Raw genomic sequence first — 23251 nt, forward strand, 5'->3', positions numbered from 1 at the left:
ATTTTTATCCAGCAACAGTAAAGGAATGATGATGACAGTTCCTAGTCAGGATGGTGTGTGCCTTGAAGAGGAATTTGCAGGTGGTTATCCAAAAAGCTCCCGTGTGCTGTACCTATGACGCACCATCTGCTCCACCATGTTTATCTAAACTGTTTACTGTTTCAATTAGTTAAAATTATTGTTCAATTGATTACTTTAATTCTGCAGATTAATTCATTTATTTAAATTATTAATTTAATCAACCAGTAATATGTTACAGATTCTTAGCTGTAGCTTAAAGAGCAAAAATGAACCTTCAATATTCACCATTCCCATTTCTCAGATGACATGTGAGGTCACACGACATCAGGTTATACTCCAACAGGTTTATTTGAAATCACAAGCTTTCGGAGCGCTGCTGCTTCGTCAGGTGACTTCCTTCAAACCTGGTGGCGTGTGACTTCTCATCTTGTCCACCCCAGTTTATTCCCAGCACCTCTACATCACTTTCTCAGATAAAGGGTGGGATATTTTGGCTTGCCCCAAGACTGGAAAATCCCACTCGAGGTCAACGGACCTTGGCATGATCTGCCCCGCCCGCCACGATTCCCATGGTGGACAGGATGGGAAAATTCCAGTGAAAGTGTGGGACAGAGAACAATGCAACAAGCTTACTTCTGCACACATAGAACAAAGAAAATTACAGCACAGGAACAGGCCCTTCGGCCCTCCAAGCTTGCATTGACCATGCTGCTCGACTGAACTAAAGCCCCTTACTCTCTGGGGACCATATCCCTCTATTCCCATCCTATTCATGTATTTGTCAAGACGCCCCTTAAAAGTAACTATCATATCTGCTTCCACTACCTCCCATGGCAGTGAGTTCCAGGGACCCACCACCCTCTTTAAAAAAAAACTTGTCTCGTACATCTCCTTAAAAGCTTGCCCCTCGCACCTTAAACCTATGCCCCCTAGTAATTGACTCTTCCACCCTAGGAAAAAGCTTCTGACTATCCACTCTGTCCATGCCCCTCATAATCTTATAGACTTCTATCAGGTTTATCAGAATATCCCATCAATTGATCTAATGAGAGGCAAACTGGATGGATGAGGCAAACTGGATGGGTCAGAGACCAATGTCATTTGAATTGGGGAGGTAGTCCACTTTCAAATGCATCACACTTGTTTCCCTCCTTTTCTTTTTCAACCTTTTTTCTTTTCCTGAAGAGGCAATTTCAAGTTCACCTAATTTCCATCGGACTTGATTCGATAAAGTAACTTGTCATTGGGAAAGAGAGAATATACCATGCTGGTAACTTTTAACATTTGGTGAGCTCTATTAATCTCTCTCCATTATTTTCCACACTCCCCATTTCACCCTTCATGAGGCCTCATTTGCACTAAATAGTAAATGTGCACATTCTGCATAGAACATACAACAGTACAGCACAGGAACAGGCCCTATGGTCCATGATGTTGTGCCGAACATGGCGCCAAATTAAACTAATCCCTTCTGCTTGCCCTTGGTCCATATCCCTCTATTCCTTGCACGTTCATGTGCTTATCTAAAAGCCCCTTAAACACCCCTATTGTATTTGCCACCACCACCATCCCTGGCAGCGCGTTCCAGGCACCTACCACACTGTCAAAACAAAACTGCCCCTCACATCTCCTGTGAACTTTCTCCCTCTCAGCTTAAGTACATGTAGTTATTCAGTGAGTAAAAAATTAGACCAATAGCATAATGGAAGCTGGGGCAATTGTGATCTTCTAACGTGCTATTTGCAGCCCTAAATTTCACATTACTCATTTCTGTTGCTTTGGCGTTCTTCCAATACCATTGGTCATTGGCTTTGCCATTTGAATTTTGTTGTTTCCAGAATCTGCTGATGTCTATTACCTGCTGCAACAGCAAGGTCTGCAGTGAAATCAATTCACTAGAGCCTCTGTTGGATATTACTGGCGTGCCATATTTCTATCTTTTCACAGCAGTCCTTCCCAGTTTGTTATGGCTGTACATTCTTAGTTATGTGCCAACTCCAAACCCAATAGCACCAAGAACTGCCTGTAATCAACACAACGTGTGAGCTTTACTGGGCCCTCAGGAGAGGAACAGAAAATTAATTTGAAGAAACTCATGGGCAGTATACTGTCGGTAGTTTTCACCCGTTCTGTTAGAGTAATGAATGGTCTGAGCAAATTGCCCAAATGTTATAGAAGCCACCCAATTTTTATTTCCATTCATCCACTCTGAAATCCGTGGAAAAGCAGTGAAATTTGAAAATTGCCTGTCGTATGTGTATTATTTTTAAATTATAGACTAGTTACAATTCTCATTAATTTGACAGTGGATATTTGAATTAGTGTTTGATTTAGAGTGTAATATCTTGCAAAGATGGGTGACCAGCAAGTAGATTAATGAATGAACAGCTTATTAAGGTGAGGAACTATTTACAGAGAGTGATCTAAAGGCCATCTTATTCCACAACTCCAGACTCCTAAATGCCAGGAAAACCTACGCTCAATTCTATGCTTTGAATGGTGGACGGCTCTCTCAGCCGGTCCATTAGAAGCAGGGAGGTAGGATGGAGTTTGAATATGTTGAACACCGTTGGTTCTCATGAAATACTAGAACTCTTCACTAGTGAAAGCAGTCCTGTTATCGGACACTAGCACCGTGGGCAACCCATGGGTGGCGAATGTCTGTCACAATTTCTCGACCGTTGCTGATGAGGTCGTGGACTTCATTTTGTGCAAGTCTGGCCATTTGTAATACAAATCTATTATAAGCAGGAACATGGCATCCATGAATGGAACTGCAAAATCGATGTGTAGTTGACCTGGTCACTCCCAAGAGTGCACTAGGGCGGCAGACGGCAATTTTGCTGCATTTGACATTGGTCACATTGATCAGATTCTTAATGTCGGTATCCATCCTGCAAGTGAGCATCTTCATCTTTGTCGTCCCAGGATGGGCACAATGTAACTCTTGGAACTTTCTAGCGGGAGTGGGAATGACCACCCTTGCTCCTGATAATACATTGTCCTCAATGTATTATCTGAAAGGGCCTTAATTGCTCAGACCTGTCATTGTAATACCAGTAAGGAGTCTAACAACACCAGGTTAAAGTCCAACAGGTTTATTTGTTGGCAAACGCCACTAGCTTTCGGAGCGCTGCTCCTTCATCAGGTGAGTGGGAGATCTGCTAACAAACAGCAAACAGGGCATATAAAGACACAAACTCAATTTACAAAATAATGAATAATGATTGGAATGCGAGTCTTTACAACTAATCAAGTCTTAAAGGTACAGACAATGTGAGTGGAGACAGAATTAATGACAGGTTAAAGAGATGCGTATTGTCTCCAGATAGGACAGCCAGTGAGATTTTGCAAGTCCAGGCAAGTTGTGGGGTTTACAGATAGTGTGACATGAACCCAAGATCCCGGTTGAGGCTATCCTCATGTGCAGAACCTGGCTATCGGTCTCTGCTCAGCGACTCTGCGCTGTCGTGTGTCGTGAAGGCCGCCTTGGAGAATGCTTACCCGAATATCAGAGGCCGAATGCCCATAACCGCTGAAGTGTTCCCCAACAGGAAGAGAACAGTCTTGCCTACGCTGCAGGAAAGGATGTCCCGAAGCATGGTACATTGGGGAAACCATGCAGACGCTACGACAACAGATGAATGAACACCGCTCGACAATCACCAGGCAAGACTGTTCTCTTCCTGTTGTGGAGCACTTCAGCGGTCATGGGCATTCAGCCTCTGATATTTGGGTAAGCGTTCTCCAAGGCGGCCTTCACGACACACGACAGCGCAGAGTCGCTGAGCAGAGACTGATAGCCAGGTTCTGCACACATGAGGACGGCCTCAACCGGGATCTTAGGTTCATGTCACACTATCTGTAACTCCCACAACTTGCCTGGACTTGCAAAATCTCACTGGCTGTCCTGTCTGGAGACAATACACATCTCTTTAACCTGTGCTTAATTCTCTCTCCACTCACATTGTCTGTACCTTTAAGACTTGATTAGCTGTAAAGACTCGCATTTCATTCATTATTCTGTAAATTGAGTTTGTGTCTTTATATGCCCTGTTTGCTGTTTGTTAGCAGATCTCTCACTCACCTGACGAAGGAGCAGCGCTCCAAAAGCTAGTGGCGTTTGCTACCAAATAAACCTGTTGGACTTTAACCTGGTGTTGTTAGACTCCTTACTCTGTTTACCCCAGTCCAACGCCGGCATCTCCACATCATTGTAATGCCAGCCATGGAGTACCATATGGCTAACTCAAGAAAATATGGGGTCTTTCTGGGTCCAAAACCTGACCTGTCACGCCGACACGGGCAACGTATCGAGAATGTTTAAGGCAAGAACAATTCCCTGCCTGTGGTACCGGTGGAGTTAGTACACTTTCGGGTAGGGGAAGGCATCTTAACGCATCCGTATGTGAATTGTGTGCGGCAGCCTATGTTGAAATGCATACTTGTAGGCTGTTGATATGATTAACTTCTGCTTCACTTCCTCATTCCCCCACCCCATTTCATTGGCCTTTCAAAAGAAAATAGCACAGGCATTTGACTTAGTGAACCCACTGCTCTATCTTAGGGTCGAATGGGTCTTATTTCCATAAAAGGGGCATTTTGACACTCAGACTGCCGAATGAGTTTGCTTCCACACGAGGTCTGCTCTCCCAACCTCTACAACAGGAGGAAGGCAGTCCGATTGATCCTTGTCGCTAAATGGAGTATCTTGTAAAGACAGGCAGAAACCAAGTAGATTAAGGAGTGAGCGGTTTGTTAAGTTAAGTAGTTACTTACAGAAAGTGATATAAATGTTACTGTAATCCACAACTCCAGACTCCTAGCTGCAAGGAAAACCTACATTCAGCACCAGGATTTGCATGCTGTAGGCTTCTTGGCCGAGCAGGTCATGAGACCCTCTGAGAGCTTGCCCCTTAAAGGGGCATGCCACCACACACACTGTGATAGATTGAACATAGAGGGTATGTGATACAATAGCTGGAGATGGTCATTGAACAGATTTGTGTCTGGTGTGCAATAACTACTATAATTGGTGTCTAATTTGGGAGCTGTTAATCTCATTCTCCTGGTATGTAACATATTTTGTTGAATTCCTGTTTCCTTCCAAAATCATCTGCTTAGGTTACATTTAAGCTTCATTTGAAGCAATTTTTAAAAGCGGCATCTCGGCCTTTTGGCTAAGATGCAAGTGAGATCAAGCCTTGGAGGAGGTGAGTCTGCACCTACTCCAATCAGCTTGGCTCATGTAGATCAGGCCCAAGACAGGAGTGTGGGCCCTGTCTTGTCAGCTTGGATCGGAAATGTCTCAACTTGTTGAGACTCTGAATTGGACTTGATTTGATTGAATTGGAAAAGTATTTTAAAAATCTGCTTGCATTCGATAGAATCAATTACAAATTATTAAATCACAAATCTGGATACTTCCCTGAATAGTTATGCTTGTAAAGTAAGCTGTGTTGATGCGTGTGGTACTGTCCACACTCTGCCATACCAGGTGTGAGGTTGGCCTTGAAAGGAAAACAAAACCTTCCAGTTTTTGTTGGAGGAGGTAGGATCGAAAACAGTCCATGATTCTTTCACGAGCAAGCTCTACAATGCTTACCGACCCCATAGGAAAATTAGTATTACCTGGTATTCACCAAGGAAGGGCTGAATAATCTGAGGTGATTTATTCATGTTCTAAATTTGTAACTTTTTGTAACCTGGGCTTTGTCCCAAGCAAGGTCTAAAGCTAAAAACCTAAATGATATTTATATTCTATAGTTACAAGATTCAGATATCCAGGTCGGATTCTCCGACCTCGCTCGCAGCTGGGATTCTTCTGCCCCGCTGCAGTAAACGGAGATTTGGCTGAGCACCAGATTCTCCATTCTCACTGGTAGTGGAAGCAGGGCGAGAATGGCCAGAGAACTCCGGCTGGTAATATCTCTGTATTTTTTCCACAAAATTGATAGCTTCCATTCTTATCGAGAATAAAAGTAGGCATGGCGAGAAGCAATCTTAAACTTGGGTTACTGAGGATTTGGACTCTGCTCAGAATTCCAGTGTTCTAGTGGTGTTTAATCAACAACTGATTGAGAATTGGTAATAACTACCTGAGGCAAGTGGTTTGAAGTGTTAGCTCCCTCCTCCCCTGAAGGTGGTGGCTCTTCCCAGGTTCTGAGAGTACCAGCAGGCCTTCTTTATTTTATCCTTTCAGTGACACTTTATGCTTGTTCCTGAACTGTGTGTCAGCAGTTGATTTGGCCATGGGAGCAACTGAGTAAAGTTTGACAAATGGCCTCATTGGATTGTGATACATGAGCATTTCCATTGGGGATAGCTATTCGCAATGGGAACCCAAGTCCCATGTCCCGCCAGCTCTTTGAATTGAATATGTTGAGCGGGATTTTCTGGCCGTGCTCGTCCCATGACTGGAAGCTCCCACCCAAGGTCAACCGACCTTTGTATGATCCAGCCCAAGCTCACTACGATTCCCGTGGTGGGCGGAATGGGAAAATCCCCTCCCATTGTTTTCCAATTTTTACTTTTTTCGCCATGATAACTTAGATTGACTTATCTAACATCAAATGGGTCTGGAAGATGTTGCATATCTCATTTTGTGCCTTGCCACATGCTGTGCTTTGTCCACTTGGGAATCTCAGTTGGGTGAACGGATGAACTTGTTTGTTTTCCTGCCCATCTCAAAGTTTTATCGGAAATTGCACCATTCTTCTTCCAAGATATTTTAAGGTTGTTTGTGGGATGTACATGAGAGAAGTTACTACATTATGAGACAGCTCACATCCTTTTAAGTTTCAGTCACTTCTTATCTGCCTCAACGTTTTGTTGGAATATGCCAACTCCTGACTGGAGCTTTTGACTACAAAATTAAGAGCAATAGAGTCAACACTTAATATATTAGCATCTGGGAAAGGATGAGTTGTTAAAGGGCATTCATAAAGCTTTTTTAATCTAAGATAATTTCCTTTTTACCGGTGGCAAATTTACAGCTTTACAAATTAATTATGCTGTTCAATGAATATATTGAACTGTTCACCGGTGTCATACAGTACAGAAGAGACCCTTCGGCCAACCAAGTCTGTACCGACAAAGCTACACTAATTCTATACTAATCCCACGTTCCAGCACTTGGCCCATAGCCTCGAATGCTATGACATTTCATCCACGTACTTTACAAAGGTTGCGAGGTTTCCCGCCTCTACTACCGTCCCAGACAGTGCATTCCAGACTCCCACCACCATCTGGGTAAAAACATTTTTCCTCAAATCCCCTCTAAACCTCCTGCCCTTCACCTTAAAACTATGTCCCTTCGTTATTGACCCTTCAACCAAGGGGAACAGCCGCTTCCTATCCATACCCCTCATAATCTTATATACCTCAATCAGATCCCCCCCTTAGCCTTCTCTGCTCTAAAGAAAACAACCCGAACCTATCCAGCCTCTCCTCATATCTCAGTGATTTACTATTATTTTGGGGGTTTAATTTTGTATGATGTTTTTTCGTGGTTTTTCTTTCCTCCTCTGTGCCTGGTGCAGATTGCGCTGATCCCGGAAAATAGAATGCAGGCCTAAAAATCAGCTTTGTGCCCGGCGCCAAATGGTTTGCGATTGTCCCGGTCCCTTTCCAATGGGACAAACCAGATCCCGCCCTTTGCCGATTAGCACATTTAAAGTAGTATTTAAATATGCGTAGCCCATTCAACACCGGATTCTCCCAGCTCCCGGATCCTCCGACTTTCAGGCACAGCACGAGACTAGCTAGAGTCACTACTGGTCTCCACTAGCAGAGACCGGGCACAACGGCCACGCCGGGAGGCTCAGAGACCATTGAAGCCCTCAGGTGACTGGGGACATGGTTGGGCAGTGCCCATCAGGCACATTGGCAGTGCCAAGGGGGTGGGGATTGTGTGGGGTGTTGGACTTAAGCAGGGGCTATGACAGGGGGGGTTGTCATGCATGGGTCATGAAGTGGGGCCCATGAAGGGGGTCCACATTGCCTCGATGCTGGTGATCCATGTCAGGGAGGCGCAGAAACAAACCACAGATGAGGGGGCAGGTGGTCCTGATGTCCGAGGGGGGTGGGCAGCGGTCTTCCAGTGCACTGAAGTTTTGTCCAGCTTCCCCCAAACACTGGCACGCAAGTCTCCACTCTCCAAAGAAAATACTGAGTGTGGTCGATTGTGGTCCGGACCGTGCTGGACAGACCAGTACAGGTCGCTCCAGTATTCTCGCCATTATGTTACTTAGTATTTTAGGGAGGGAAATTCCACCCATTGTCATTTTGAGAAGAAATACAAATAAACAATACTTTTTGTCCTGGTTGTGTCGCTATCTTTAACTATTTAGATAGCACAACTGATAAGTCAATTAATTGAATCCATCAGTACAGTTATTTGATGCTGCCAAATTATTCTAAACCATCTCCACATGGCCACTGCCAGGCTTCATTATCTCTGAGCTCCCAGAAATGTCATTCATGGACATGCCACAGTTTTCTACAAGATCACCCTCTCACCAGTGACAGTGCCTCCAGGGTAACAAAGACAGTGCCATTTTCCACGGTCCAGCAAACCACTTGAGGTTGATGAAATGATCCCTTAAGACATTAGTCAATGGAAACTGTCACCTTTATTTGAGCTCCTGCCAGCTTCCTTGGAATACAACCATCATTAAGCTGCCTGAAGACACTGACATTACGTGTCAATTGACGGATTTCTTCCTCTCTCCCTTGCCCTACAATGTAACCAAGATGACATTGTACAAAGAATCGGTCCAGTTGTCGAACATCCAGTTGATATGAGCTTCAAAATATCCTCCCTAAATATCCTTGTATATCACCTTGTTAAAATAGATTTCTCTAGATGGTTTGCTACCTTCTGTATTCTAATACTCCAATAAAGCTGATTCGACAGTTTCAAATCCTGTTGAAAAAAGACTCCAGTCAATAACTGGAATTGTCCCCAAATGTAGGCTCCTTTCAAAGGCAATTATGAAGTTCTGGATGCCAACAAGAATACCAGAAGCACAAGATAGATAAGGAGCTCAGAAATTTTGCGGTTAAAATCAAGGAAGAAATGGTGAGATATCTAGATAGAAATTGTCCCATTGGGAAGGCACAGCGTGGGTTCATGAAAGGCAGGTCACGTTTAACTAATTTAGTGGAATTCTTTGAGGACATTACCAGCGCGGTGGACAACGGGGAACCGGTGAATGTGGTGTAGCTGAATTTCCAGAAGGAATTCAACAAGGTGCCGCACAAAAGGCTGCTGCATAAGATAAAGGTGCACTGGTAATGTATTAGCATGGATAGCGGATTGGTTACCTAACAGAAAGCAAAGAGTGGGGGTAAATGGGTGTTTTTCTGGTTGGCGATCAGTGACTAGTGGTGTGCCTCAGGGATCAGTGTTGGGACCGCAATTGTTTACAATTTACAAATGATTTGGAGTTGGGGACCAAGTGTAATGTGTCAAAATTCACGGATGACACTTAAGATGAGTGGTAGAGCAAAGTGTGCAGAGGACACTGAATGTGCGCAAAGGGATATAGATAGTATAAGTGAGGGGCGAGGGTCTGGTAGATGGAGTACAATGTTGATAAACGTGAGGTCATCCATTTTGGTAGAAATAACAGCAAAATGGCCTATTATTTAAATGGTATTATTAAAATGATAAAAAATTGCAGCATACTGCTGTGCAGAAGGACCTGGTTGTCCTTGTGCATGAATCACAAAAAGTTGATTTGCAGGTGCAGCAGGTAATTAAGAAGGCAAATGGAATTTTGTCCTTCATTGCAAGAGGGATGGAGTTTAAAAACAGGGAGGTTATGTTGCAGCTGTATAAAGTGCTGGTGGGGCCACATCTGGAGTACTGTGTACAGTTTTGGTCTCCTTACTTGAGAAAGCATATACTGGCACTGGAGGGGGTGCAGAGGAGATTCACTTGGTTGATTTCAAAATTGAGAGGGTTGGCTTATGAGGAGAGACTGAGTAGACTGGGACGACACTCATTGGAGTTTAAAAGAATGAGGGAGGATCTTATCGAAACATATAAAATTATGAAGGGAATAGTTAAGATAGAGGCAGGGAGGTTGTTTCCACTGGCAGGTGAAACCAGATCTAGGGGGCATGGCCTCAAAATAAGGGGGAACAGATTTAGGACTGAGTTGAAGAAGAACTTTTCACCCAAAGGGTTGTGAATCTCTGGAATTCCCTGCCCAGTGAAGCAGTTGAGGCTACCTCATTGAATGTTTTTAAGGCAAAGACAGATTTTTGAACAGTAAAGGAATTAAGGATTATGGGCAGGTAAGAGGAGCTGAGTCCACAAAAAGATCAGCCTTGATCTTATTGAATGGCGGAGCAGGTTTGAGGGGTCAAATGGCCTCCTCCTGCTACTGGTTCTTATGTTCTTAAAATTCTATGCACACAAAACGTAGCTAGCTGAGATCTTGATGTTGCCTGCCTTCGTTGTTTGAAAAATACTAAAAACCAGCAATTTATGAGCGCTCATCTTACAATTTGACTGTTTTTAAAGTCGGTGCAAAATTGCAGAGCAAATTATTGACCCAGATTTTACAGTGATAATGACAGCAAAACTGTCACCATTTGCTGCCTTTACTCCTCTGAAATGGACTGCAATTTTGGGTGTCCACACATGCAGAGAATAACATGGAAATTCAGAATTTGCTGTCAGCGATTCTACACTCCTCCTGAAGATGTGCTGTTGAAATTCCAACAGACTGCAATCCCTAAGCAATCAGTGAATTGACAAAAAAAAACTTCCACTTTTACACTGTCAACCGGACAGTTCAAGAAGGCGACTCACCATGATCTTCTCAAGAGCAAGCAGCAATGGGCAACAAATGCTGGCCTTACAAAACAAAACAAAAAGATGTTAACCTCATTGCAGGACCTGGAAAATTTTACACCTTGTTGACTGATGTTTTCAATTTTTGTACTAAGCCCACAATTACTATTAACCATCCTTACTGGCCCTGGAAAGCTCATTGTAAATTAGTGGAATGATGCATGAAAATCCTTATTTTTGTCATTTTTAATGTTTATTGATAAAATTGTAGTTTCTACTTTAACCCATTCATCACAATTTATCCGACTACCTGATTATTTAAAAGTGTAGCAATTCAGTGCCTTTCATTTCCTGGTTTGCTGTCTGTGAGTATCCTTCAATGTAATTGGTTTAATCACGGCTGCTGTACACTAAGATATCCCGTTAACTTGACGGCACATTTAAGCTGCAGTTGGGAAAGAGGAAGTCCACTCCACACATATTGTTTGATCTTTGTAGGCGGCTTTCTTCAAGGCTAGCAGTGAGCGCCATTTCTTCACTGCTAACCACAAAATCCAACCCATAGTACTCAGAGTCATAGAGGTTTACAGCATGGAAACAGGCCCTTCGGCCCAACTTGTCCATGCCGCCCTTTTTATTTTAATCACTAAGCTAGTCCAATTGCCTGCTTTTGGCCCATATCTCTCCATATCCATCTTACCCATGTAGCTGTCTAAATGCTTTTTAAAAGACAAAATTGTACTGGCCGCTACTACTACCTCTGGCAGCTCGTTCAGGCACTCACCATCCTCTATGTGAAAAAAATTGCTCCTCTGGACCCTTTTGTATCTCTCCCCTCTCGTCTTAAACCTATGCCCTCTAGTTTTAGACTCCCCTACCTTTTGGAAAAGATGTTAACTATCTAGCTGATCTATGCCCCTCATTATTTTATAGACCTCTATAAAATCACCCCCAAGTCTCCTAACTCCAGAGAAAGAAGTCCCAGTCCATCCAGCCTCTGTTGATAACTCAAACCATCAAGTCCCGGTAGCATCCTTGTAAATCTTTTCTGCCCTCTTTCTAGTTTAATAATATCCTCTCTATAATAGGGTGACCGGGACTGTACACAGTATTCCATGTGTGTCCTCATCAATGTCTTGTATGTGATTGGTTTCTTGTACTCTGTGAATGAATAAAGTGCAAGGTTTTTTTTACTCCATTCTTAAAAGTTACAAAGCCAGTGCTCAGAATGGACTGGGCAAACCCATTCTTTGCTTGCTCTAAAAACCAAATTCTAGATCCAATTGAATCCAATTCAAGGTCCCCATTAGAGAGACAAACAAGATCCAAGCTGACAAGCTAAGGCATTGCGCCCATCTTGGGCTTGATCTGACACTTGATCTTAGAAATGAAGTGTAAGTATTTATGGAAACGAGGGAACAGCACAAGTGTTAAATGAGTATGTAGCGAATGCTTGCGAAGTAAATTAATGGGTACCTCCTTTTGATACACGTGATACTGATGGCAGAACAAAGCGGTTGCCCTTTGATTAAAAGGAGGAAGGAATAGTTATTTCTCAGCTATTCAGAGGGGAAAGAAAATAATGGTAGCTCAGCTTTTAACAAATTACCTCTGTTTCTGAATTTAACATGTAAATTTGTTCCTGTTGCCTAGGTAACTATTATGGAACGCCCAAACCTCCAATCCAGCCACTCAGTGGGGAAGTAATTACCAGTGATGCTTTGCGAGGCCCTCATCCTGGCACACAGCCAACTCCAAAACGAAGCAAGTCATACAATGATATGCAAAATGCTGGAATAGAGCAGCCAGAAAACGAAGATGACGAGGAAAACCCTGAAATGAATAGTAGTTTTACAGGTAAATTATCAGCAAATCTCATCATTCTGCCTTAAAAAAAACCCATTGTAATGATGATCAATTCCATGCATTAAAGCTTGCTTGGCATATTTAGAACAAGACAGAAGGAAGAAATTAATTATGGTGCACACGAGCTAAGACTTATTACAGGGATAAATATGTGTTACAGTATTGTAGAAGGATAAATACAGGTGTCATACCTGGCACAAATAAGATGGTGCAGTTGTTGCAGGTCAGTCATTTCAATCACAGGACGTTGCTGCGGGTGTTACTCACGGGAGTGTCCTAGGCCCAGCCATCTTCAGCTGCTCCACCAATAACATTGCCTCCATTATAAGGTCCAAAGTGGGGATGTTTGCTGATGATTGGATTGCATAGTGTTCAGCACCATTTATGATTCCTCAGATAATGAAGAAGTCCATGCCAATATGCAGCAAGACCTGGACATCATTCAAGCTTGGGCCGTTCAGTGGCAAGTGACATTTGTGCCACATAAGTGCCAGACAATGACCATCTCCAACAAGAGAGAATCTAACCATGTCTACATGACATTCAGTGGCACTACTATTGCTGAATCCCCCACTATCAACATTATGGGAGTTACCATTGACCAAAAGCATGAACTGGACCAGCTTTATAAACACTGACTGCAAGAGCAGGTCAGAGGCTGAGAATCCAGAAGAGAGTAACTCACCACCTGCCTGTCAAACGCTGCCCATCATTTACAAGGCACAAGCCAGTAGTGTGATGGAATACTCTCCACTAGCCTGGATGAGTGCAGCTCCAACAACACCCAAAGCTCAGAACCATCCAGGACAAAGCGGCTCCCTTGGTTGGCACCCCACCTCTCACTGCCAACATCCATTCCCTGCACTGCCGACAGTGGCAGCAGTGTGTACCATCTACAAGATGTGCTGCAGCAACTCACCACAGCTCCTTTGACAGCATCTTCCAAATCCACAACCTCCATCGTCAAGAATGATTAGGGCAGCAGGCACATGGGAACACCATCACATGGACATTCCGCTCCACGTTACACCCCATCCTGACTTGGAAATATATTGCCATTCCTTCACTGTCATTGAGTCAAAATCCTGAGACACCATGTGGTTAGGAAAGGAGTATCTACACCATGGGGACTGCAGTGGCCCAAGAAGGTAGCTGACCACCACTTTCTCAAGGGCCATTATGGATGGGAAATAAAATGCTGGCCTGGCCTGGCCAGTGATACCCATGCTCCATGGAAGAATTTTAAAAAAAATCAGATTGCCATCTGCTTACTTCCCAGTCAAGCATTTGCGTGAAACTAACTTCTAAATTTGTTCTTGCACTGTTAGTTTCCTTGAGGATCCATCCTTTATCCTCCATCTCCACGCTGCGCCTTGGCAACATCATCTGCAGACATGGATTCAGTTTTCACATGGCAACTCTGTTCTACTTCTACCACTCTCCGTTTGACAGGCTGCTTGTTTGCCATCTGGTCTCGTGTGAATCACAGTGTTCTCCAATTAAAAATTGGTCCTGTCTCATTCACGGACTCATGCAGGATTCTCCCCCCCCCCCCCCCCCCCCCCCCCTCTCTCTGCAGGATCCACCCCCACCCCCACTGGCCCCCCGGTCCTGCCGGCTCCCGCCGGCCCTGCAGCTCCCCCTTCCCGCCGGCCCCACCGCTCCCCTTCCCGCCGGTCCCACCGCTCCCCCTTCCCGCCAGTCCCACCGCTCCCCCTTCCCGCCGGTCCCACCGCTCCCCCTTCCCGCCGGTCCCGTCGCTCCCCCTTCCCGCCGGCCCCGTCGCTCCTCCTTCCCGCCGGCCCCGTCGCTCCCCCTTCCCGCCGGCCCCGCCGCTCCCCCTTCCCGCCGGCCCCGCCGCTCCCCCTTCCCGCCGGCCCCGCCGCTCCCCCTTCCCGCCGGCCCCGCCGCTCCCCCTTCCCGCCGGCCCCGCCGCTCCCCCTTCCCGCCGGCCCCGCCGCTCCCCCTTCCCGCCGGCCCCGCCGCTCCCCCTTCCCGCCGGCCCCGCCGCTCCCCCTTCCCGCCGCTCCCCCTTCCCGCCGCTCCCCCTTCCCGCCGCTCCCCCTTCCCGCCGCTCCCCCTTCCCGCCGCTCCCCCTTCCCGCCGCTCCCCCTTCCCGCCGCTCCCCCTTCCCGCCGCTCCCCCTTCCCGCCGCTCCCCCTTCCCGCCGCTCCCCCTTCCCGCCGCTCCCCCTTCCCGCCGCGCCCCCTTCCCGCCGCGCCCCCTTCCCGCCGCGCCCCCTTCCCGCCGGCCCAACCGCTCCCTTAGCAACATTGAAAATTCTGAACACAAGAACACAGAAATAGGAGCACTTGTAGGGGCTGGCCCTGCAAGTCTGCACCGCATGAAATACCACATTAGCTAATCTGCTGTCCTTGTCTGACCTCATACAAAATCCCACTGACCTGTCTCAGGTCATCTCAGTTTTAAATTTTTTCTTTTATTTACTTTTTCGTAGCTTTAACCCCTCCTCCTCCCACTGAACTTTGCATCCCTCAAATGCCTGATCCCTTCTGCACCTCCTGTCCTTTCACTACACAACTGGTGGCTTTGCCTTCAGCTACCTTCAATTTAAGTTTATTTAGTAGTGTCACAAGTAGGCTTACATTAACACTGTGATAAAATTACTGTGAAAATCCCCTAGTCGTCACACTCTGGCGCCTGTTTGGGTCACTGAGAGAGAATTTAGCATGGCTACTGTACCTAACCAGCATGTCTTTCTGACTGTGGGAGGAAAGCAGAGCACCCGGAGGAAATCCATGCAGACACGGGGAGAATATGCAGAATCGAACCAGGGTCCCTGGCGCTGTGAGGCAGCAGTGCCTCCATGCCACCCACCTAGGCCCCATAGTCTGATTTTTACAGTCGAAACCTTGCTGTTTCGCCATCTCTCACTCCCCTTCTTCAAGACCTTCCTTAAAATCCTCTTCTCTGACCAGAATTTTGGCTGTTCCCCTGAATAGTTCCTTAATTCATTGGCTTGGTGCTTTTAACTTCCGTGAAGCACTGTGGGACATTTTCCCCGTGTTAAGGGCAATAATCCAGGGTAATATTCCACTGCCGTATCGAGTGACTGCCACATTTTTACAATGCCTTTCTTCAGATGGGATTCCAAGTTGAAGTCTTTCCTGCTTGTTATGGCCAGTTGACTTGAGGTTAAAAATGCTATTTAAAGAAGCAAAGGTCGTGAATGTAGCCCAATCCATCATGCAAACCAGCCTCCCATCCATTGACTCTGTCTACACTTCCCGCTGCATCGGCAAAGCAGCCAGCATAATCAAGGACCCCACGCATCCCGGACATTCTCTCTTCCACCTCCTTCCTTCAGGAATAAGATACAAAAGTCTGAGGTCACGTACCAACCGACTCAAGAACAGCTTCTTCCCTGCTGCCATCAGACTTTTGAATGGACCTACCTTGCATGAAGTTGATCTTTCTCTACACCCTAGCTATGACTGTAACACTACATTCTGCAGTCTCTCATTTCCTTCTCTATGAATGGTATGGTTTGTCTGTATAGCGCAAGAAACAATACTTTTCACTGTATACTCATACATGTGACAATAATAAATCAAATCAAAGCAAGGAAAGTCCATATTCCTCGAACAACCCAGTGAATAACAGATTTATCAATTCATTTTTTATTTCTTGTTTTGGAGCCTGTGCACGAAATAGCTACTGTGTTTGTGTACATATCAACAGACGCTACATTTTAAAGTTATTCACTGTAACATGAAGCACTTAGAGATATTTCTGATAGGTGATAAAGTGTTACAGCAATACAAATTTTTTTTTCTTTCAGTGATATGTAAAGGTTCTCATTCCTGATTGTTTAATTTTTCATAAACATTTTTAATTGTCGAGACTGTCAGTACATCAGAGTTATTGGCAGTAAACCTGCATTGCAGCACAACATGTGCTCTTTCTGCTAAATGAAGTAATCAATTGTGTATAGATGTAAATCAGGAAATCTGCTGCCAATACTGTTGGCCAAGCTAAAGAGTACATAGGCAATTAAACTGATCTCTTTGTAAATAAGAGGAGAATCATGTCATTGTTTTTTTTAAAAATAGAAAGCACTGCAATATAAGCTTTTATTCGAGTCCCAAGTTGTGCATTTTCCTGTGGGAATTTTTTTTCAGAATGTGGTCTAGATATTTTAGATTATGTTCAACAAGAGGAGAGGGTATTTGTCCACAATAATCTGTGTTGCTGTGAATATTTTCTACAACGTCTGATTCAACATCAGTGCCTTCAGTGAAGTTTCATTAGGCGATGCAGATGAGTTATTGAATACCACGTAATCGCCAATCACAAAATGGCGGTTGCTAGTGAATGTCATGGAAAACGGGCAGCATCACGGCACGGTACTTAGCATTGCTGCCTCACAGCGCCAGGGACCCAGGTTTGATTCCGGCCTCGGGTGACTGTCTGTGTGAAGTTTGCACATTCTCCCCGTGGTCTGTGTGGGTTTCCTCTGGGTGCTCCGGTTTCCTCCCACACTCCAAAGATGTGCAGGTTAGGTCGAATGACCTTGCTAGATTGATCCTTAATGTCAGGGGGATCAGCAAAGTAAATACATGGGGCTATGGGGTTAGAGCCTGGGTTGGATTGTGGTTGTTGCATGCTTGATGGGCCAAATGGCCTCCTATACTGTAGGGATTCCATAATCCTATGAAATTGGTCTCTGTGAAAATTATTTATCTGTGATTTGATAATGGATCAACTTTACTTCTAGGGCTTCCTTTGTGAACTGGCTATCAGACTCTTGATTTGTTTAATGGACTGAATTTAAAGGTCAGCAGCAAGGCAATGGCTCGTGCCAATGAACTTTTAGAGAGCTGTCCACAAAGGACTAGCCATCTTTGTGGCATGGATTTCCTTTACCTGATGTCGGTGCGTTTCTGGCACCAAGTCGAGGAGATCTCCAGGTGCCCAGCAACAGTGATGTCATCAAGAAGGATAAGCAGCCACTCACATTAAAGTATTCTCAAAAACAGCAAACCAGGATGTAAAAATCACTGAATCTCTTTGCTTTTAATTTACAGATAGCAAAATAAATGCATAAGGCATCAGGTTAAGGTAGAAGCTCAAACATCATAAGCAGCTTGAAATAAATTATAGAATCCCTACAGTACAGAACGAGGCCATTTTGGACCATCTAGGCCCTATTTACCCTGTTAATCTCCCTGATGCTAAGGATCAGTTTAGCACGGCCCGTCAACTTAAACCTGCATGTCTCTTGACTGTGGGAGGAAACTGGAGCACCCGGAGGAAACCCACATAGAGATGGGGAGAATGTGCAAATTCCACACAGGCAGTCACCTGAGGCCAGAATTGGCACTGTAAGGCAGCAGTGCCAACCACTGTGCCGCCCATTATTTTGAGAATGTAGGCTATTTTATCACAATGGAGAAATTACAGCAAAAAATTACACTTTCAGGTTCAGTGAGGCTATTTAGCAGTAATGCCATGACATTGAAGTTTACAGCAGGATTTATTGTTGAAAGTGGAACTTGTTGTCAGTCCATTGATTTCCAGACTGCAGTCTGGGTGGACCTCAACAATGCACTCTCTGGAAAGGGTAGAATCACTGACAGCAACTTCTGCATTTCCCCATTTATCTATGCAAATTTCTGAAGTTACTGTCAGTTCAAAGGTGGGACAGAGAGGGTTGACAGTTTTCCTCATTACTGATTATATGGTGGTGAATCTGTTAACTTATTTGAATGGAAATGGAAAAACGTTGTTGGCATGTTCAATGATGTCAACTTTTTCCATCGATGCCGTTTTGAATATGTACTCTTTTCACTGCTTCACATTTGAAAATTGACCATTTATTCTGTCTTAGTCTCCCGACTTATTAACAGCTCAGTCACATAACTCTACCTTAGTAATCTGGGACCAAACAGTAAAAAAAAATGTTTTTTTCTTCTGACTTTAACATCCTGCTGGTTGTTTTTAGATTCCAGTGAACAAGACGAACAAAACACGCACATCCCCAAAGAAGTGGCACCTCAGTACAATAACCTCAATAGCTCCAATATCCATTGCACAGAGCTGCCTCAGCCACCAGTACAGAACTCCAATCTCACAACAGACAACCTTGGCCCTTTGCCTGACAACTTGGAAATGGCATTTACTGAAAATGGGGAAGTCTACTTTATTGAGTGAGTTTTGTTTTTATTGGAACTTCATTGAGTGCATTGGCAGTGTGTGAACTGTAAATCTATGACGGATTATAGATTTTATTCATTGAAGATTAACCCTTCTGATTGACTTGGGAAAATTAAGCACACTTGCATTGGTAATGAAATAATTTATCGATTGTTATATATTCAATGTGCAAATTACTGTCGGCAGAAGAATGCATCTATTTCATAGATCTATATTGTTGCTGATTATGCTGCTAACACTGGTATTGATGTGTGGTATACCACATGTTTTTAATCCAGAATTCTCCGCAGAGTGGATTGTGGGCTTTGACCATTATTTCATTGGGGAGCGAGATCATGGTCAAGACCTCCCAGTTTGGGATAATTGCAATGATGTCGCACTGGTGTATTTTCCATGCACGTTCTTGTGTCACAATGGACAGAAACATCAGCAGACACCAGGAAAAGAAACGTCTCAACAGCAACAACAACTTGCGTTTAGAAATCACCCTTAATATAGTAAAATGGTCCAAAGTGCATCATGGGACTGTTATCACACAACATGTGAAAATTTGACATTGGAGATATCAGGACAGGTTGCAAATATTTTGGCCAAACAGTTGGGGTTTTAAATTGCATCCGAAGGGAGGGCAGGCGGAAAGGTTTAGGGTGGGAATTGCGAAGCTTCAGCTGAAAGTACGCATCCCAGTGATGGGGCGTGGGAAAGCAAGAGCCAGAATTGGAAGAATGCAGTGTTCTTGGAGGGCTGGAGGAGATGACAAAGATTGGGAGAAATGTGGTCATAGAGGGATTTAAATCTGCAATGTTGCTGGATCTCCGGCACTGAGTCCGTCCCTGTGGCTCAGGAGGGTAAGGAGGAGAGCGGGAGGGCAATAGTTATTGGGGACTCGTTAGTTAGAGGGATAGATAGGAGGTTCTGTGGCAGCAAAAGAGACTCGAGGATGGTTTGTTGCCTAGCGGATGCCAGGGTCCGTGACATCTCGGACCGTGTTTTCCGGATTCTTAAGGGGGAGGGGAAACAGTCACAAGTCGTGGTACACATTGGTACCAACGACATAGGTAAGAGAAGGGACGGGGATTTAAAACAGGAATTTCGGGAGCTGGGCTGGAAGCTGAGAGCAAAGACAAAACATGTGGTCATCTCTGGTACGCTACCGGTGCCACGTGATAGCGAGTTGAGGAACAGGGAGAGAGTGCACTTAAACATGTGGTTGCAGGGATGGTGCAGGAGGGAGGGTTTCAGATACGTGGATAATTGGAACACGTTCTGGGGAAGGTGGGACCTCTACAAACAGGACAGGGTGCACCTGAACCAGAGGGGCACCAATATCCTCGGAGGGAAATTTGCTACGGCTGTTCAGGGGGATTTAAACTAATTTGTCAGGGGAGTGGGAAAAGGAGTTGTAGTCCGGAAGTCAGTGTTGAGGGTGGTGAGATATTGGGGAAGGTATCAAGGTCAAGGGTGGGTACCGGTAGACAGGAAGATGGGTTGAAGTGTGTCTACTTCAATGCAAGGAGCATCCGGAACAAGGTGGATGAACTTGGGGCGTGGATTGCTACTTGGGACTACGATGTTGTGGCCATTACGGAGACGTGGGTAGAACAAGGACAGGAATGGTTGTTGGACGTTCCGGGGTATAGATGTTTCAGTAAGTGTAGGGAAGCTGGTAAAAGAGGTGGAGGAGTAGCATTGTTAATCAAGGATAGTTTAACGGCTGCGGAAAAGCACTTTGAGGGGGATATGCACACTGAGGTAATATGGGCTGCAGTTAGAAACAGGAAAGGAGCGGTCACGTTGCTAGGAGTTTACTATAGGCCCCCAAATAGTAATAGAGATGTGGAGGAAGAAATTGCTAAGCAGATTATGGATACGTGTGGGGGTCACAGGGTAGTTGTCATGGGGGACTTTAACTTTCCAAATATTGATTGGAACCTTTGTAGGTCGAATAGTTTGGATGGGGCACTTTTTGTGCAGTGTGTGCAGGAGGGTTTCCTGACACAATATGTGGATAGGCCGACAAGGGGTGAGGCCACATTGGATTTGGTACTGGGAAATGAACCGGGCCAAGTGTTAGATTTGGTTGTGGGAGAGAACTTTGGAGATAGTGACCACAATTCGGTGTCTTTTGTTATTGCAATGGAAAGGGATAGGGCCGGACGGCAGGGCAAGGCTTACAATTGGGGGAGAGGTAATTATGATGCGATTAGGCAAGAATTAGGGGGCATAAGATGGGAACAGAAACTGTCAGGGAAAGGCACTGATGAAAAGTGGAACTTTTTCAAGGAACAAATACTGGGTGTCCTTGATAGGTATGTCCCTGTCAGGCAGGGAGGAAATGGCCGAGTGAGGGAACCGTGGTTCACAAAAGAGGTGGAATGTCTTGTGAAAAGGAAGAGGGAAGCTTATGTAGGGATGAGGAAACAAGGTTCAGATGGCTCGATTGAGGGTTACAAGTTAGCAAGGAATGAGCTGAAAAAGGGGCTGAGGAGAGCTAGGAGGGGACATGAGAAGTCCTTGGCGGGTCGGATCAAGGAAAACCCCAAGGCTTTTTACTCTTATGTGAGGAATAAAAGAATGACCAGGGTGAGGTTAGGGCCGGTCAAGGACAGTGGTGGGAACTTGTGTATGGAATCAGTAGAGATAGGCGAGGTGATGAATGAATACTTTTCTTCAGTGTTCACCAAGGAGAGGGGCCATGTTTTTCAGGAAGAGAAGGTGTTACAGGCTAATAGGCTGGAGGAAATAGATGTTCGGAGGGAGGATGTATTGGCAGTTTTGAATAAACTGAAGGTCGATAAGTCCCCTGGGCCTGATGAAATGTATCCTAGGATTCTTTGGGAGGCGAGGGATGAGATTGCAGAGCCTTTGGCTTTGATCTTTGGGTCCTCGCTGTCCACGGGGATGGTGCCAGAGGACTGGAGAGTGGCGAATGTTGTTCCTCTGTTTAAGAAAGGGAATAGAAATGACCCTGGTAATTATAGACCGGTTAGTCTGACTTCGGTGGTTGGTAAATTGATGGAAAAGGTCCTTAGGGATGGGATTTACGACCATTTAGAAAGATGCGGATTAATCCGGGATAGTCAGCACGGATTTGTGAAGGGCAAATCGTGCCTCACAAATTTGATAGAATTTTTTGAGGAGGTAACTAGGTGTGTTGATGAAGGTAGGGCGGTTGATGTCATATACATGGATTTTAGTAAGGCGTTTGATAAGGTCCCCCATGGTCGGCTTATGATGAAAGTAAGGAGGTGTGGGATAGAGGGAAAGTTGGCCGATTGGATAGGTAACTGGCTATCTGATCGAAGACAGAGGGTGGTGGTGGATGGAAAATTTTCGGACTGGAGGCAGGTTGCTAGCGGAGTGCCGCAGGGATCGGTGCTTGGTCCTCTGCTCTTTGTGATTTTTATTAATGACTTAGAGGAGGGGGCTGAAGGGTGGATCAGTAAATTTGCTGATGACACCAAGATTGGTGGAGTAGTGGATGAGGTGGAGGGCTGTTGTAGGCTGCAAAGAGACATAGATAGGATGCAAAGCTGGGCTGAAAAATGGCAAATGGAGTTTAACCCTGATAAATGTGAGGTGATTCATTTTGGTAGGACTAATTTAAATGTGGATTATAGGGTCAAAGGTAGGGTTCTGAAGACTGTGGAGGAACAGAGAGATCTTGGGGTCCATATCCACAGATCTCTAAAGGTTGCCACTCAAGTGGATAGAGCTGTGAAGAAGGCATATAGTGTGTTAGCTTTTATTAACAGGGGGTTGGAGTTTAAGAGCCGTGGGGTTATGCTGCAACTGTACAGGACCTTGGTGAGACCGCATTTGGAATATTGCGTGCAGTTCTGGTCACCTCACTATAAGAAGGATGTGGAAGCGCTGGAAAGAGTGCAGAGGAGATTTACCAGGATGCTGCCTGGTTTGGAGTGTCGGTCTTATGAGGAAAGGTTGAGGGAGCTGGGGCTGTTCTCTCTGGAGCGGAGGAGATTGAGGGGAGACTTAATAGAGGTTTATAAAATGATGAAGGGGATAGATCGAGTGAACGTTCAAAGACTATTTCCTCGGGTGGATGGAGCTATTACAAGGGGGCATAACTATAGGGTTCATGGTGGGAGATATAGGAAGGATATCAGAGGTAGGTTCTTCACGCAGAGAGTGGTTGGGGTGTGGAATGGACTGCCTGCAGTGATAGTGGAGTCAGACACTTTAGGAACATTTAAGCGGTTATTGGATAGGCACATGGAGCACACCAGGATGGTAGGGAGTGGGATAGCTTGATCTTGGTTTCAGATGAAGGTCGGCACAACATCGTGGGCCGAAGGGCCTGTTCTGTGCTGTAATGTTCTATGTTCTATCATAGGCCATTGTAGCACAGTGGATATGAAA

General features: G+C 45.1%; 1 protein-coding gene across 9 annotated transcripts in view; it reads left to right on the forward strand.

Moving 5' to 3' along the window:
• Positions 1–23251, forward strand: part of magi1b (membrane associated guanylate kinase, WW and PDZ domain containing 1b) — a 458604-nt gene that overhangs the window by 341551 nt on the left and 93802 nt on the right. For all 9 annotated transcript variants that reach the window (XM_078209492.1, XM_078209494.1, XM_078209499.1 and 6 more), the window contains 2 exons: positions 12482–12685; positions 18660–18864. In XM_078209492.1, the coding sequence (XP_078065618.1) occupies positions 12482–12685; positions 18660–18864 (409 nt within the window). The remainder of the gene's footprint in view (positions 1–12481; positions 12686–18659; positions 18865–23251) is intronic.

The sequence above is a fragment of the Mustelus asterias genome, chromosome 3 (genome assembly GCF_964213995.1).
Source record: "Mustelus asterias chromosome 3, sMusAst1.hap1.1, whole genome shotgun sequence".
NCBI lineage: Eukaryota > Metazoa > Chordata > Chondrichthyes > Carcharhiniformes > Triakidae > Mustelus > Mustelus asterias.